At 38.3% G+C, this 14,719-nt stretch overlaps 1 protein-coding gene across 6 annotated transcripts in view; it reads left to right on the top strand.

Annotated features, from left to right (window-relative positions):
• Positions 1–14,719, top strand: part of PDE4D (phosphodiesterase 4D) — a 1,060,501-nt gene that overhangs the window by 441,309 nt on the left and 604,473 nt on the right. Inside the window, exon 2 of one of the 6 annotated variants that reach the window (XM_075932867.1) lies at positions 3,503–3,762. The exons of 4 other annotated variants lie outside the window; for them this stretch is intronic. In XM_075932867.1, the coding sequence (XP_075788982.1) occupies positions 3,647–3,762 (116 nt within the window). In that variant the 5' untranslated portion in view covers positions 3,503–3,646. Of the gene's footprint in view, positions 1–2,999; positions 3,763–14,719 lie in introns of those variants that run through there. One more of the 6 variants, XM_006139667.4, reaches the window with a different exon arrangement.

The following is a 14,719-nucleotide window of genomic DNA, read 5'->3' on the forward strand; positions in this document are numbered from 1 at the left end:
TCTTGGATTGGGAAGACAGCTTTATAAAGATTAATAGTGTTGAATTGCAAGTTACAAAGTACACAAGTACAAAATATATTATAAAATGTCAGAAATCTATGCACTTTGAATGGCCAAAACCAATAAAACTAAATATGTTTAAACTACCTGTCATATGTAATTTGTAAGTTGTTTTTTAAAATCACACCTGTTTCCTCCAAGTTTCTTTTTTTAGTGAGGGAGGAGAGGGTAAACCTTTAACAACTTCCCATAGAGTCACTAGAAAACCAAAGTTCCTGCCCTGGAGTGGAAAAAAAAAATTTAGATAGCTGTTCAGCCTGGACTTTGACACTGTATAAATGATTGCACTTCCATTTTTCCTAACTTCCGTGAAGTCAAACAGCCTTATTACTCTGCTGTTCATAAACTGGCATTTCTTTAAATGTATAGCAAGCTCACAATGTGCTCATTATACAGTGTATTAAGATAAAATTAGCCAATGTAGCAACCACTACTAAGAGCATTATTTCAAATAATAGAAATAAAGCTACCTGCATGTAAACCAGATTATTTCTGAAAGATCATACCAACTGAAATATGATCCTTTGTTCATTGAATCAATGACAACAGCCCTGTTAACTTCAGTGGTGCAAGATCTGGCCCCAGATGTGTCATTCCATCCATTTCTATGAGGACATTGCTGCTTTCTTAAAAATGTTTTAGTATGAGAATAAGAGTACAGTTTTTCATAGCATAAGAGCACCTGGATTTCAAAATATAAACTAGGTTGTTTGGAAAAATGATCAGGTATAAGGAGAATATTCATTAGCTGTTTATGAAAAATTAAGAGGAGGTTGAGGGGAGAGATTCTTATTATCCTAGATAGAGCCTGTTTTCATAATTTTTACTCTTCTCTCACACCTTTTTAGGAGCTATGCTGAAGCCTTTATGCTTCCAGAAGAGGAGTCTAGAAATCTTTGCTGATGAGTGCTAAGTCTCTTTTGCAACTCTGTGTTGCCTTTGCAGGATTTCTTGTGCCACCTAGAAACTAGGACAGAGAAGAGAATCTGTCTCTCTTAAATAGCAGAGCACTCACTACTACTTAGCCATTGAACAAGCTTTAATGCCATGTTGAAAGCATAGTGACCATGTGTGGTGGGGTAAACAACCCTCATACAATTCAAGAAGAGGCTACAGAGCAGCTTTGGGATGAGGTAGTTCCAGCCCACTGAAACTGGGACATATACCAATCTTAGGAGAGGATGAACTTTAAAAAAAGGGAGAAACTCATTTCAGAAAGACTCAACTTGGAGAAGATCATGACAAAGATAAGCTACCTTAGCTTGCCTGAACTTGGTCAGCTGGAGGATCCAGGTAGGACAGAGAAGTTTTTATTCTTTAATTATTTCCCTTTCCTCTGGTACCTTGAGGAATTACTTTAGGATTTGAACCCTGAGGCAGACTTCTACTGAGACTATAATATCCCTGCACTGAGAAATTGGACCCATGATAGGAAGTAGATCCGAAGGAGGAGCAAGAGATGTGAAAAGGCTACCTGTTGCTACAAGGATCCCAGGGCTGGATCCCAGGGTAGAAGGAAGTATTGATTCTCTCTCCATCACCTCAGTTTGAGGACTAGCTGGGAGGCCCAAATCAGAAGGGGACAGAAGGATTGTTGGACCTTGACCAGGATCATCAACCTGGTATGAGGGCCTGGGACAATTGGGTGGAAACCTGGTTTACCCTGGAAGAGGTGAGATGAAGGACTGTCTAGCTCAGCAGTTCCCAACCTTTTCTAGATGGGGACCCATTTTGACAATTCAGGAAGACTTGGTGACTCAAGGCAATTAAAAAACAGGGGGAGAAGAGGAGGCAGAGCCACCTGGGGAGACACTTGGTTACCCTTTTGAAATTTAATGGCGACCCATATTTGGGTCCTGACCCATAGGTTGAGAAACCCTGGTGTAGCTGGAGGGCCAAGTCAGAGGGACCTGGCTGAGAGGGTGAGTCATCAAGCATTTTAGTAGATGTGGGCAGCAAGACTACTGATTATGAAATCCCATAATGCTGCACCTAGCCACAAGGTGGCTCACCAGTTGATGAGTCTCTTTGCCAGGGGACCTTTACAATTAAATGCTTTAATGCAAGGTAATGTATCTTAATGGGAGAAATATATTACACTGATATAATATGCATAGAACACTTACTCTCACTCAGCAATTGTTTCTTGGTGACATTCTAGCACCCAGGGATTGTTCATCTTAAAAGAAAGGGGTGTTTATTTCTGTGATGCGAAAGTAGGACATGTATCAAATTTAAATGTCTAAGGATTCTGATTCCACTTCTGGCTTTGTCTGCAGTGGGTCATGTCGGTCTCAGAAAAAGCGAATGTTATTTATAAAGGGCATTTTAGCTATTCAGAGAGAAAGGATGGAATGTAGTTTGGAAAAAAAAATTACCCTCAGGACTGACTGATGTAGGATTTGCTAGATTAGAAGGAAAATGCATCAATGCAGTGCCTGCTATAATTCCCAAAAGGAAAGTTGATCTTCAGAATGAAATTCAATAGCAGTATTACTGGAAAGGAATAAATAATGACCACTTTTTAATCATATATTAAGAATTCATTTCTAAAAACTCACTAACTGTGCAAAGGAATAGGAAATATCTTGCAAATTAAGTAGTTGTGGAGATGATAGGAAAATATGTTGACTTATTAATTTAAGAACACATTATTAAACAGGTCCTTGTGGCCATCATAGTCTGTATTTTTTTTTTGTTTTGTATGTAGGACAAAGCAAGTTCACATTGTTTTATATTATTGAAGAAGATGAAAATACTATTCTTTCATGAGGTCTTGTTTAGGAGAGCAGTTGTGATGTAGAAGATCAGTGGACCTTTTTAAAATTTATTTTATCCTGTGCTTGTTTGTTACATTAAAACTGTTTTGCAATTTTCTATGTGTGGGGGGGGGGGGGGGAGGGGAGGGGAGGAGGGGAGTTCAGCAGACAGCATTTCCCCCACCTCTCCTTTTAGCCTATCCCAAGATTCAGGAATAAGCAAATGGAAAGAATAATAAACAATACAGACAAACATCTGATATTTAAGCCCTCCCCCTAGCACTTTTTATGTACATAGCCAGAAGCCACTCAAGCAGCTGCAACGTGTTAGTTCCAATAGTTTAACAGGCAGCTTTGTAGCTCTAACAAAAAGCTGTGCCAGCACAGTTTTTTTCCCTCCATGTTCATTGCAGTGATAGCTAGTAAGTGATCTTTGGCAATGGAATTGTTAGAGGAGTGGTAATATTTAATAGGTTCCTGTGGAGGAGTTAGTTGCTTTTTTTCTTTCCAGATAATTATCTATAAAAAGACGCTGAGGGCAGGCAACACCATGTTGAAAACAGAGTGAGTTGGAGTAAAAGCTCTGCATAGTTCTCTGGAACCGAATTAACAAGGAAATATTTTAAACAACCAAAACAAATATCACATTGCTCTATTACTAAAGCTACAATATGGCTCAGCAGGCAACAAGCCCAGACACCTTGACTGTACCTGAAGTCGATAATCCACAGTGTCAAAATCCATGGCTGAACGAGGATCTTGTAAAGACTCTGAGGGAAAACCTGTTGCAGCATGAAAAGTCCAAGACATCCAGGAAGTCTTCATCTATGTCACCCAGATTATCTCCAGTTATTTCCCCTAGAAATTCTCCGAGGCTCTTACGCAGGATGCTTTTGAATAGCAACATACCAAAACAGCGGCGTTTCACTGTAGCACATACATGGTAAGAATTGTGCACATTGACAGAAGAGATTAAATGTAGGGTTAACTTTTTGTCCCTGGAATATGTTTTACTTTTGTATTGGAAGTTTTTATATTTTAATCTGTATTGTTCCAGAATTATTCCATAAACATAAATTAATTCATAGTATATCTGGGCAGGAATCTTTCGGATGGGTATAATGGTTTAAGAGTGACAGTTACTCAAAGTTAACTTCAGGTTTGAAGTTTATAAAAGTAAATTATAGTCTAGATATATAATGAGAATACACAGATTTGAAGTCAGGGTTGCTTTTTCTCAGTTATTTTCTTAGGAAATTCTACCCCCTCTCAGGCATTCAAGGAAGGATAGTAAAAAGGACATGTATTTGATTCTCTGCTGTTCAAAACAGTGAGGAGGCAGAAATTTTTGTGTGTGCAATTTTTTTCTTATTTTAAAAAATTGTCATATTTATAACTGCCTAAGTAGAAGATATCCATAGCATTCAAATTTAGTAGAACTTAATGGTAGCAGGGGAGACTATGTCCTAGATATGGACCTCATTTAAATAATTATTTTAAGAAATACAGGAAAAGACAAAAAGGAATTCTCCATATTAAATATTTATCCTTAGAATTCTCTCTCGATATGTGTGGTTAGTTATATGAAAAACATTCATCTGTATTGTATCCCTCTACTATGTGCCAGTAGTACACTTTTGTATTTATCATTCAAAATTATATCTACTGTATTGTACTTCTAGGAATAATACACTAGTATTTGCTGTGATGGTCTTTGCATCTTTGATATGCTCTGCATTTTTTGTGTGTGGGATTTCTCTGTGGCATTAGAGATATAGAGATAAACTTATAGCAGAAAGTGATGATAAAGGGTGGCATGTTTAAAACACTGAATAGATCAGTAATGTTGATTTCATTAGTTTGAATGAAATTAATTATGGAACATAGCCACATTGTTATGTGTGTGCACTATGTTTGTGTGTATATATGAATAAAACAGAAAGTGCAATTAATGTAGAAAAGGTAAATGAGTCTAGAAGCTAATCAAAATCAACAGTGCATGTTAAAATGAACATACATTCAGCACAATGACCAGGAAAGAGATTTAGATTTTACTGTAGGAAGATGACTTAAAATAATTAATAAAGTGTATGGATATAGTGTTGAGAAAATAGAACAAAAAATAAGCAAGATTCAGGGAGAGGCATCAAGAATAATAGAAATTTAAAAAATCAACTGCTGTTATACTGGGTACTTGTTTAAACCTGCATTAGAATAACAGGCTAGGGTAATATTATTGCTCCTTGGAGATGAGAGGAAAACAGTGTTTCCAAAGTTTAGGAATCTTTGTTTTCAAATAAATGTACCTGATAAGAAGGAATGCAAATATATTAAAGAAAACTAAATTAAATTAAGAAGTGTCTTCTCACCTTGATCAATGTACATAAAATCCCCCAAATATCAAACTGTTCATAATAGTCATGGGTTCAGCAACTTGATCATCTTATAAATTAGTAGACAGAATAGTTTCAACAAAGGTTGAAATTAAAATTACTTTGCCAAAAAAGTAAAAGAAATAGTGTTGTTTGTTTTATTGTAATCAACCTGTAAGGAGTTGAGCAATGGAGAATGCTCAGTATCTCACAACTGACTCTCTTCCGTGCTCAACTTTGTATAACTAACTAGTCACTGGAGCATGGTTTGGAACCTGGTTGTCCTCCTTTGTATCTGAGTGCCCCCGCTGTAAGACTATAGACTTTTTTTCTTACCCTCTTTGGCTTTATGACTCTCAACATATTTTATACAAAGTGGGACTGGTTCAACAGGAAAATAAAGTATTGTATAATATAACATTCCCATCTTTGCATATGTATATGTTCCTGCCAGACTGAAGTTTCCATTTCATGCATCTGATGAAGTGGGCTCCAACCTATGAAAGATTATGCCTAATAAATGTGTTAGTCTTTAAGGTGCCACAGGACTCTTCATCATTTCATTTTTACTGAAACAGACCAACATGGCTATCCCTCCTAGCCCTCTGAAACCTGTCCCCAAGAAAAAAGTAGATGGTGTCAATTTTGCCTCATCCTCTCTGCTACCTAGATGAAAGCTAGGGCTCCTGTTAAAATTACAGCTTAATTTATGGTACAGATGTACCCTTAGGGCAAAGCATATATAATCTCTCTAATTTAACCTGAACACTACCTTGGAATATTCCAATTTAGGGTTGAGATTGTAATTTTAAACATCCCTTTACATGTTGCAGTGGTATCTACCCTATTACATTACATGTAAGATTTGAGCAACAAATCTTGGGATTAGAAAGACAAGATGTGTGAGGTAATATCTTATCTTGTACCAGCTTCCATTGGTGAAAGAGACATGCTTTTGAGTATGCACAGAGCTCTTTTTCACATCTGGAAAAGGTACTAAGGGCTTCTTTATACTTAAAGCACTGTAGCGACACAGTTGTACAAATGTAGCTGCACCACTGTATCACTTTCATGAAGTCTTTGCCTGTGCTAATGGGAAGGGTTCTGCTGTCAGCATAGGTCCTCAAACCTGTTCTTTGAGTGGTGGTAGGTTAGCAAGAGAATTTTCCTGTCAACCTTGTACTAGCAATACTGGGGGTTAGATCTATGTATCTGTGATGCTTAGGGATGTGGATTTTTATAAGGCCAAAGACTGTCACAGCTAAATACAGAGTGGAATAGTTGATTTAGCATAAGTTGTCAATGCATATCAAGGGATCATTCCAGGTGAAAATGGTCTGGTAATACTTCACCAGTTATGGTGAGAGGAGAGGATTAAAAAAAAGCTAGGGATGAGAGTTAATGGGTTATAGATTATTGTAATAACCCCATAAATCCAGTGGTTATGTTTACACTCCTCTTCGATTGGGGTGGACAGCATAGCCATTGTCTCTATTCATTCTATAGTCTATAGTGTCTAGCAAAAGGTATGAATATAAGACAGGTTAATCTTTTAAAGATTTTATCTTTGAGGAAAAGAACTGAGGCCATATATACTGAGTGACGCTGTTGAAGGCTGCTGAAATAAGCATAATTCATCCTTTTATGGATTATTCTCCTGATTTGTTAGTGTTTATATTTACTATATATTTCCACCAGCTGGACACCCTATATTCTCCCTTTTCATACTTCTGTGTTTCTGTCCAGAGAATATTATGGTCTTCAGACTAACCTTTAAATGATGCTGTTCTTTTCCTCACTGAAATTGTTTGCTAATTCTTGGACTATTTCTCATTTTCTCAGTAGATGGCTTGCATTTTTACTAGTTCATAAAGCAGTGCTAGCTGCAACACTTATTTTACAGATAGATAGGACATAAGCTGTAACAAATCTGAAAATTCCTTTTTTTAAATTGCATCCACTTAATGTTCTTTTTGTTTCTGTAGATCTCTTACCTAGAACCCTTTTTCCTACCCTGTAGATCTTTTTACTGCCAACCCTTTTTCACTGTCTTTCTGCTGGAGTTTTAAAGAAACACTACACATCCTTACTATATCCAATTGGTTTCTGGCAAATATTCACAAAACTAAACCTTCATAGCAACAAATATGACAGCATAGTAATAGCATATGCTTTAGAAAACTAATTAGAAAAATATTCCTTTTAACAGATACACTGTCATAGTTCACGATATTTTAATAAAAAAGATGAAGGATAAACCTTGAATTAAATTTATAAACTATATCGATTGCTCAAGGATTCTGTGACATTTACCTGAATCAATTAGAAGAGCTTTGGCAATTCACAAGTATCTTGAACAACATGTTCTGAATTTGTGATGTATTGTTTCTTTTTACAGCTTTTCATTGCTTTGTGTTTCCTTGCCACCAGACTGTATCAGATTAAATCTGAGAGACTGCATCTCTCATGTATCTGAACATTAAAAGTCCTTTACAAATAACATAATGTAAAGCTTTTTACAAAAATAAATAAATAACGTTTTGTACCTGAACCAGAAAATAGAATATGTGTCTGTCCTTTAGTCACAAAAGAAACTGAAGTAGTTTCTACCAGTGACAGGAAAAAAATGCATAGAAAGCATATACAACAAAAGAAATCCAAACAAGCCTTTACTTTCAACTGTCTTTTCTTTTTTAAAGAAAAACAATCTTTTTACTCTGTCTCTTTGAGTTTTCAAACCAGTGGCTAATTATATATATCCACATCAGAACATGTGGAGTGAATGAAAGATTGTAATAATTACATTCCAGTGATAGTGATGCTATACTTGTATAGCAAACTTTACATACACTAATTGGATGTTACTACAGTCATGTGTGGAACGTATAATTATCCCCATTGTAGTTAAGGCACAGAGCCTGACTCTGATCTGATTTCATACTAGTATCATTTTATAGATTTCAGTGAACTTTCTAGGGAGTGTTACTGGTGTAAGATCAGATACAGACTCACAGATAAACTGTTATTTAAGTAAGAAGAATGGTCATACTGGGGCAGACAAATGGTTCATCTAGCCCAGTATCCTGTCTCTGAGGCTACATCTACACTGCAGGCTCTCTTGTGCAAAAGCGCATCCACACTACAAAAGCGCATTGCAAAAGTGATGCACTTTTGCACAAGAGAGCATCCACACTGCATGGACACTCTTGTGCAAGAAAGCTCTGATTGCCACTAACAGAATGGCCATCAGAACACCTGTGCTTTTTCCGATAGGCTCTTTTTGCACAAGAAACCCTTGTTGAGCGCAGGGCCAGTTCAAGCCATTCCTGCGCCTGGGCAGCAGGCACGCAACGAATGCACGGCTCTGCCCCCGGGCGCACGGGGCATGCGCGGCCCCACCCCCCAGCATGCTACACACCTTACAGCTGCAATCGGGCACGCGGAACCTGATGGGAGCTCTAAGGGGCGCCACGCGGCCCCTGGTCCTGGGTGCGTGGCACCTGATGGCAGCTCAAAGGCTGGCGCTCTGGGCAGCTGCCCGGCTAGTCCTCCTCTTAATCCAGCCCTGGTTGAGCATCCACATACACCGTTTTGTGCAAGAACTCTCGCACAAAAAAGGATTATTCCTCATAGAAAGAGGAATACCCATACCACAAATGCCTCTGTTCTGCTGTTCTACTTTAAATTTTGTTACACAAAAATGTACTTGAGGTATGGATGCTCCACGGGTTTTTGCGCAAAAACAACTGTTTTTGTGCAAAAACCCTGTAGGGTAGACGTTGTCTGAAAGTACAAGGTGATTCAGAGGGAAAGAACAAAGTAGGGAAATTTCTTTCCCCTATTGTCCAATCCCAGTTTCTAGCAGGTAGAAGTTTAGGGACATCTGGAGCATGGGATTTTGTCCATGATCAGGTCAGCTAATAGCCACTGATGGACCTGTACTCCATAGATGCATCCTATTCACAATTATGCTGCTAGTCACTGTCAAAATGGAGATAGAATTCACTCTCTGCTTGAACTTGCTGCTGCACATTTTGCAAATTCAGTCTTCCTTTTAGCTACCAAGTCCTGCCTTTGTTTGAAGCTGTCATCAGAACTCCTCATATAAAGTCTGTAGGAAACTGATCTATAGTCTTGATGCATGTGAAGAGAACCATCAATTCTAAACTCAGTTTTCATGACTGGAAAGTAAAGGAAGAACAAATTTTCAAAATATCATGATTTAAAACATATTTTTAAGTACTAACAAATATTCACATATGACAGTGATAACCCAAATCTATTTTAATCATTCCATATTACATTTATCATCCAATTGCTTTCTAGATAATGCTGCTTTTTAAAAAAAATCTGTGCTTCTATCTTATAAATAGAACCCTACCAAATTTGTGGTTCACATTGGTCAATTTCACAGTCACACAATTTTAAAAATAATAAATGTCATGAGGGAAATCTGAAATTTCATGGTGGTATAATTGTCGGGATTCTGACTCAAAAGTGGGTCTCTGTGTGTGGGAGGGTCACAAGATTATTGTACGGGAGCCATGGTATTGCCAACCTAACTTCTGCAATGCTGTAATGGTGGTGACAGTGCCTTCAGAACCGAGCAGCCAGAGAGTACTGGCTGATGAAAGCAGAACCAGCAGTGCAGAAGTAAGCTAAATTGCCACCCACTCTCCAGCTGTTCAACTCTGAAGGCATCAGTGCCAAAATGAGGATGGCAATACCATACCATGCTGCTGGAGAAGTACTGCATTCAGAGTTGGCACCTGGCCAGCAGCTACCTCTCTGTAGACATAGGTGACTTCAAGTAGCACTTGGGAGGGGAGCACCCTTCTGTGCCCTGGCTAAAATTTTAATTCTCAAATAGGGTGCCACCTCCCTGTCCATCTGGATGAACCTTCCTGAACCTCTTCTCCCCGCAGGCCCCACTCACCTATGTCTGTAGGCAGTGCAGAAACAATGGTGGAAATACTACACCTCCCCTACAATAACCTTGTTGACCCCCTTTTACATCATGATCCCCAGTTTGAGAAACACTGATATCCCCTGTGAAATCTTTAAACCTTAGTTTTGGTGACTTTTGCTATACAATCCATAAATTATTTTGAATTTTATGTATGTATTTTACATACAAGCTTCACAACTCTCCTTAAAACTGAACTTCTGCAGAATCAATTTGAGCAGGTTCCTGTCAATAGAAATTTGCTGCAGCAGTATGTGAAGGGCCCATTTAAGTATCAAGACCTCACTGTGATAGGCATTCTGAATATACACAATGGAAAGAAGTTTTCTGCCTCAAAAAGCATACAGATGAGAGCTCAGAGGCAGAAGCACACTCAAGAGGAGTCCGTATCAGGTTTGGGGTCTGAGTGTATATAAAGAGGCATAACGGAGGGCTAAAATAAATAGTTGAGGAGAGCACAAGATAAAGAAAATAATTATTAGTATAATTGACTATATGGATGTGTAGTAAAATACTTAAGTCTCAGAGGGATAGCCATGTTAGTTTGTAACTTTAAAAACAATGGTTTCAGCAGGATAGTTGTATTAGTCTATAATAGAAAAAACTTTCAAAAAAATATAGTCCTGCAGAACTTTAGAGACTAACAAAAAGCTGGTTTTTGAAATTAGCTTGTAATAATATAGAAACTTTGAGATCTATTAATGAGTGCCTGGGCAAGTTAGTCTCTAAGGGTATGTCTAAACTACATGGCTCCGTAGACAGAGCCATGTAGATTAGGCTGATCGGCAGAGGGAAATGAAGCCGTGATTTAAATAATCGCGGCTTCATTTAAATTGAAATGGCTGCCGCGCTCTGCTGACCAGCTGATGATCAGCTGTTTGTCGGCAGATCGGGGCAGTCTGGACGCGCCACGGTCAACAAGGAAGCCTTTGTCAACCGGTGCAGGTAAACCTGGTTTCATTAGACATACCTGCGCCTTCCTTCCTTCCAATCTTGGTTACAGGAAGTCAACCATGTGCCATTCCAACCCTTTGTCAGGGGCAGAACAGTGTTAAATGCCCTTGCTATATGACATGCAGACACAAACAATGGAACTTACCAGTTACAAATTGTGGTATGGTCAGGGTTATAGTAGCATTATTTCCACCACCACTCATCTAAATATATGGAAGCCCCTCCATGTGAAAAGGACATGTTTGTGGGTTTTAGTGAAAGGAAACAGCTGATACTGCATAGAATGGAGCTCTATCTCTTGTTAATCCACAGAAATCTCTGAAGAACTCCTTGAGGAAGTTACACTAGCCCCATCATTAATATTTATAAAACCTATTTTGGGGAAAGGGAAGATCTTCTGTCCAGACGTGAGTCCCATGGGATTTATTCACCAATTGTGTGACATCCATGAGATTTAGAACCATGCCTCCTGTCCCAACTGTGAGGATGAAAATCTTGCACATACCAACTGAAAGATTTGGTGGGAACTCTGGCTAAAAACGTATGGTTTTTTTTTTCACTTAAGTTTGTCCTTCCTACATATAAGAGATCATGAGATATCTTCTTTGGGGTAAAGGGGATGAGATGGGTGAGCCATTTTGTCTTCAGGAGGAAGGCAATTGAACTTAATGTTTAGTCACTAGTCTGCTATAGCTCATATTTGTTTGAGTGTAAGACCCATGACCAAGGAAGACTGCTGACATGCAATTTTAGCAGTATGTGAGCTGGGCTTCCAAATAGAAAAGTGAAACTATGAGGACTTGAAACGCGCTCCCCCCTATGATAGCAGAGAAATTACTGAATAACTTACTCATGGCTTGAGGGCAATGTTATGACTGGTTGTTCCTAGTCTAATTGAATTCAAAACAGTAATCTCATCTTGAATCACTGTGTGTACAATATCAGAGCTGGTGATATGAAAATTACATAACATTTGAACAATTTAAAAAGGAACACACTCTTGCAACATTAATGGTAAAGACTTGAAACTTACACCAAGTAGACATTATAACTGTTTCCCAAAAAATATGCATTATATTGTTTTACTGCTTATGTCACCCAACATACTTACTTGGTGTGGTATACTTCCAATGTAGTGACACTTAGACCACTAACAGAGAGAGAGAATGAGTTTCCACTGCGACCTTACCTGAGAGCCAGCTGGTTTTTAGCTCATAGCGTGGAGGCTGATGCACTAAGCTCTGGAGGTCCTAGGTTTGGTTCTGCCTGTCAAGGTGTTACACTTACAGCCTGTTTTTTCATTAATTTGACTATTTCTACATGGGAAAATGACATTGATTATTAAACCCTCAAATTACCAGTTTTCTTTCTCCTGCATGTATTTTGGACAGAACATTTTCCTACTTCTTATTTCCAATGTGTATTCGCAAAGAGATAATTTGCATATGGCATAATTTTTTCTATTTCCTTTTTATATGATGGGGTTTTTTTGGATTGATTTTCTATTGTTTGACTTTCTTTAGGCCTTTTGTTCAGTTTTTATCTTGGGCTTTTACACTTCTGGAATTATTATGTATTCTGATTCCACTGAACGATACTCTCAAAATTCAAATATGTAATTTAGTGACTGTAAAAGTATTTGTACACTTATTTACAGTACTTCACTTTGAATTCAACCAACCTATATCTCCACCCAAGTAAAATATTCATACATTGACTTTGGTACTTAAATACCAAATGATATGTGTCTTTGAAATACCTTAAATAGATCTTGGCAGAGAGTGCCATTTAATATTCAGGAATTTAACTGCCAAAATAGCACTAATACATTCCAGGCATGTATTTATTTTATATTTCACAATATTCTGTTACTCACTGACTTAATCTCACTCTTAAAAAATACCTAAATTGTCAATTATAAATACATAAAAATCTTCATAATTGGTGAGCTAGCTCTGATGATGTTTTTCTTTGTCAGTTTCACAATCTTTGTTGCAGCTGCTTATACTGATTATAGCACAAATATATGTTTTCCTTTTCTCATCTTACCATTATTTTTTTTAATGATCTTTAATGGATAATTCCATGTCCTTTTTTTTTGCCCAGCTCCTCCTCTCCCGCATCTCAGGGAGCAAAAATAATTGCAGATTGATACATGTGACACATTTCAAGAGATATTTCAAGAAACGAGAGAGGAGGTGACATATAAAAGTAGACTAGAGAGAGGAGAGGGATAATAAATAATGCATAATGTGCTTGCTTTAATTTGACAGTAGAAGGGGATCTAGAAACTCAGGTAGTATGTAGCTCAAGCTTCACAGGAAAAACCTAAACTTTATACCGTGATAAAAAGAATATTTGAAAGAGTAGCCATATCACACTATGATAGTCTCCTAATATTTGCTAGATGTGTATACATTCGAATGAGGTTAAAGGTAATGTTTAAACCAGTGTGACAACATGGCCAAGTTGGTATGGTAAGTCTTGCACTTTTTCTGACATGGGGAGGGGTTGGATACAACCCTTTGCATCTGCTCTTGGGGTGTTGAAGGCCTTGCTAGTGGTTTGGGAAGATGGGTAGATATGGAAAGCAGGGACAGGGTCTGGATTTGCTCCTCACTCTGGCTACATTTAGACTGAAAGCCTCTTTCAAAAGAGGCTTTTTCGAAAGATACTTTTGAAAAAGCCTCTTTTGAAAACGAGTATCTAGACTACAACCAGTACTTCTGAAAAAGCACAGTTTGTATTGCATAGCACCTTTTTTCGAAAGAGCACTTTCGAAAAAAGGCATTCTTCCTCGTAAAAAAGAGTTTTCTGTGATAAAAAAAACCTGGATGTTCTTTCAATTTTCTTTCAAAAGAACACAGCAGCAGTCTAGACACAAGGGAAGTTTTTTTCGAAAAAAGGCCACTTTTAAAAAAAAAACCCTGTAGTCTAGACACTCCTTCTGAGACCTCACCGCTAACAGCCCCTGTGGTTTTCTTACCCTCTTCTCCCTTGGACAGGATTATCCTCAGTCCTTGATGCTGGGGAAGGGAGTCTCCCTGATCAGCTGTGGCAGGATTTCTCTTCATTCAGTTTTCTGGTCTTTCAGTTCTCAGCAACACACCTTCAAATTCCAGTCCCCTCTCTACTCTGCCTGAAGCAAGGATTTTTAATTAGGTTCCTGAAAGGGCCTTAATTGGCTACAGGTGTTTAATTAACCTGTAAAAATCTTCCTTAGTCTATAGGGAACCATGACTTAATGAGTCTAGGGCTGCTATATCTTCTCTCTTCCATTCTCCCACTGCTTCCTGGCCCTGCTGAATCACATAAGATCTTTTTTAAAAGTAACAATAATTTGCTATGGGGAACTATTAAAATAAAATATACAGATTTGCAGGGGCAGATGAGAGTTTTGCGGGGCCCAGAGCAGCATAATTTCACAGGGCCCCCCTATGGAGAAAAAAATAAAAAAGGCGTCTCCCCTGTGCCCACTCTTCCAGTAGCCCCACTCCGATCATGTGAGCTACCCCTCCTCATCCCCTCTCCTACGCCTCCTTTCAAGTCTTCTCCCAGCTCCTCCTCCTCCCCCCTTTAGCCCCCAGTGCCCTTTCCCTCTCCTCTCC

Source organism: Pelodiscus sinensis, chromosome 6 (assembly GCF_049634645.1).
Source record: "Pelodiscus sinensis isolate JC-2024 chromosome 6, ASM4963464v1, whole genome shotgun sequence".
Lineage (NCBI taxonomy): Eukaryota > Metazoa > Chordata > Testudines > Trionychidae > Pelodiscus > Pelodiscus sinensis.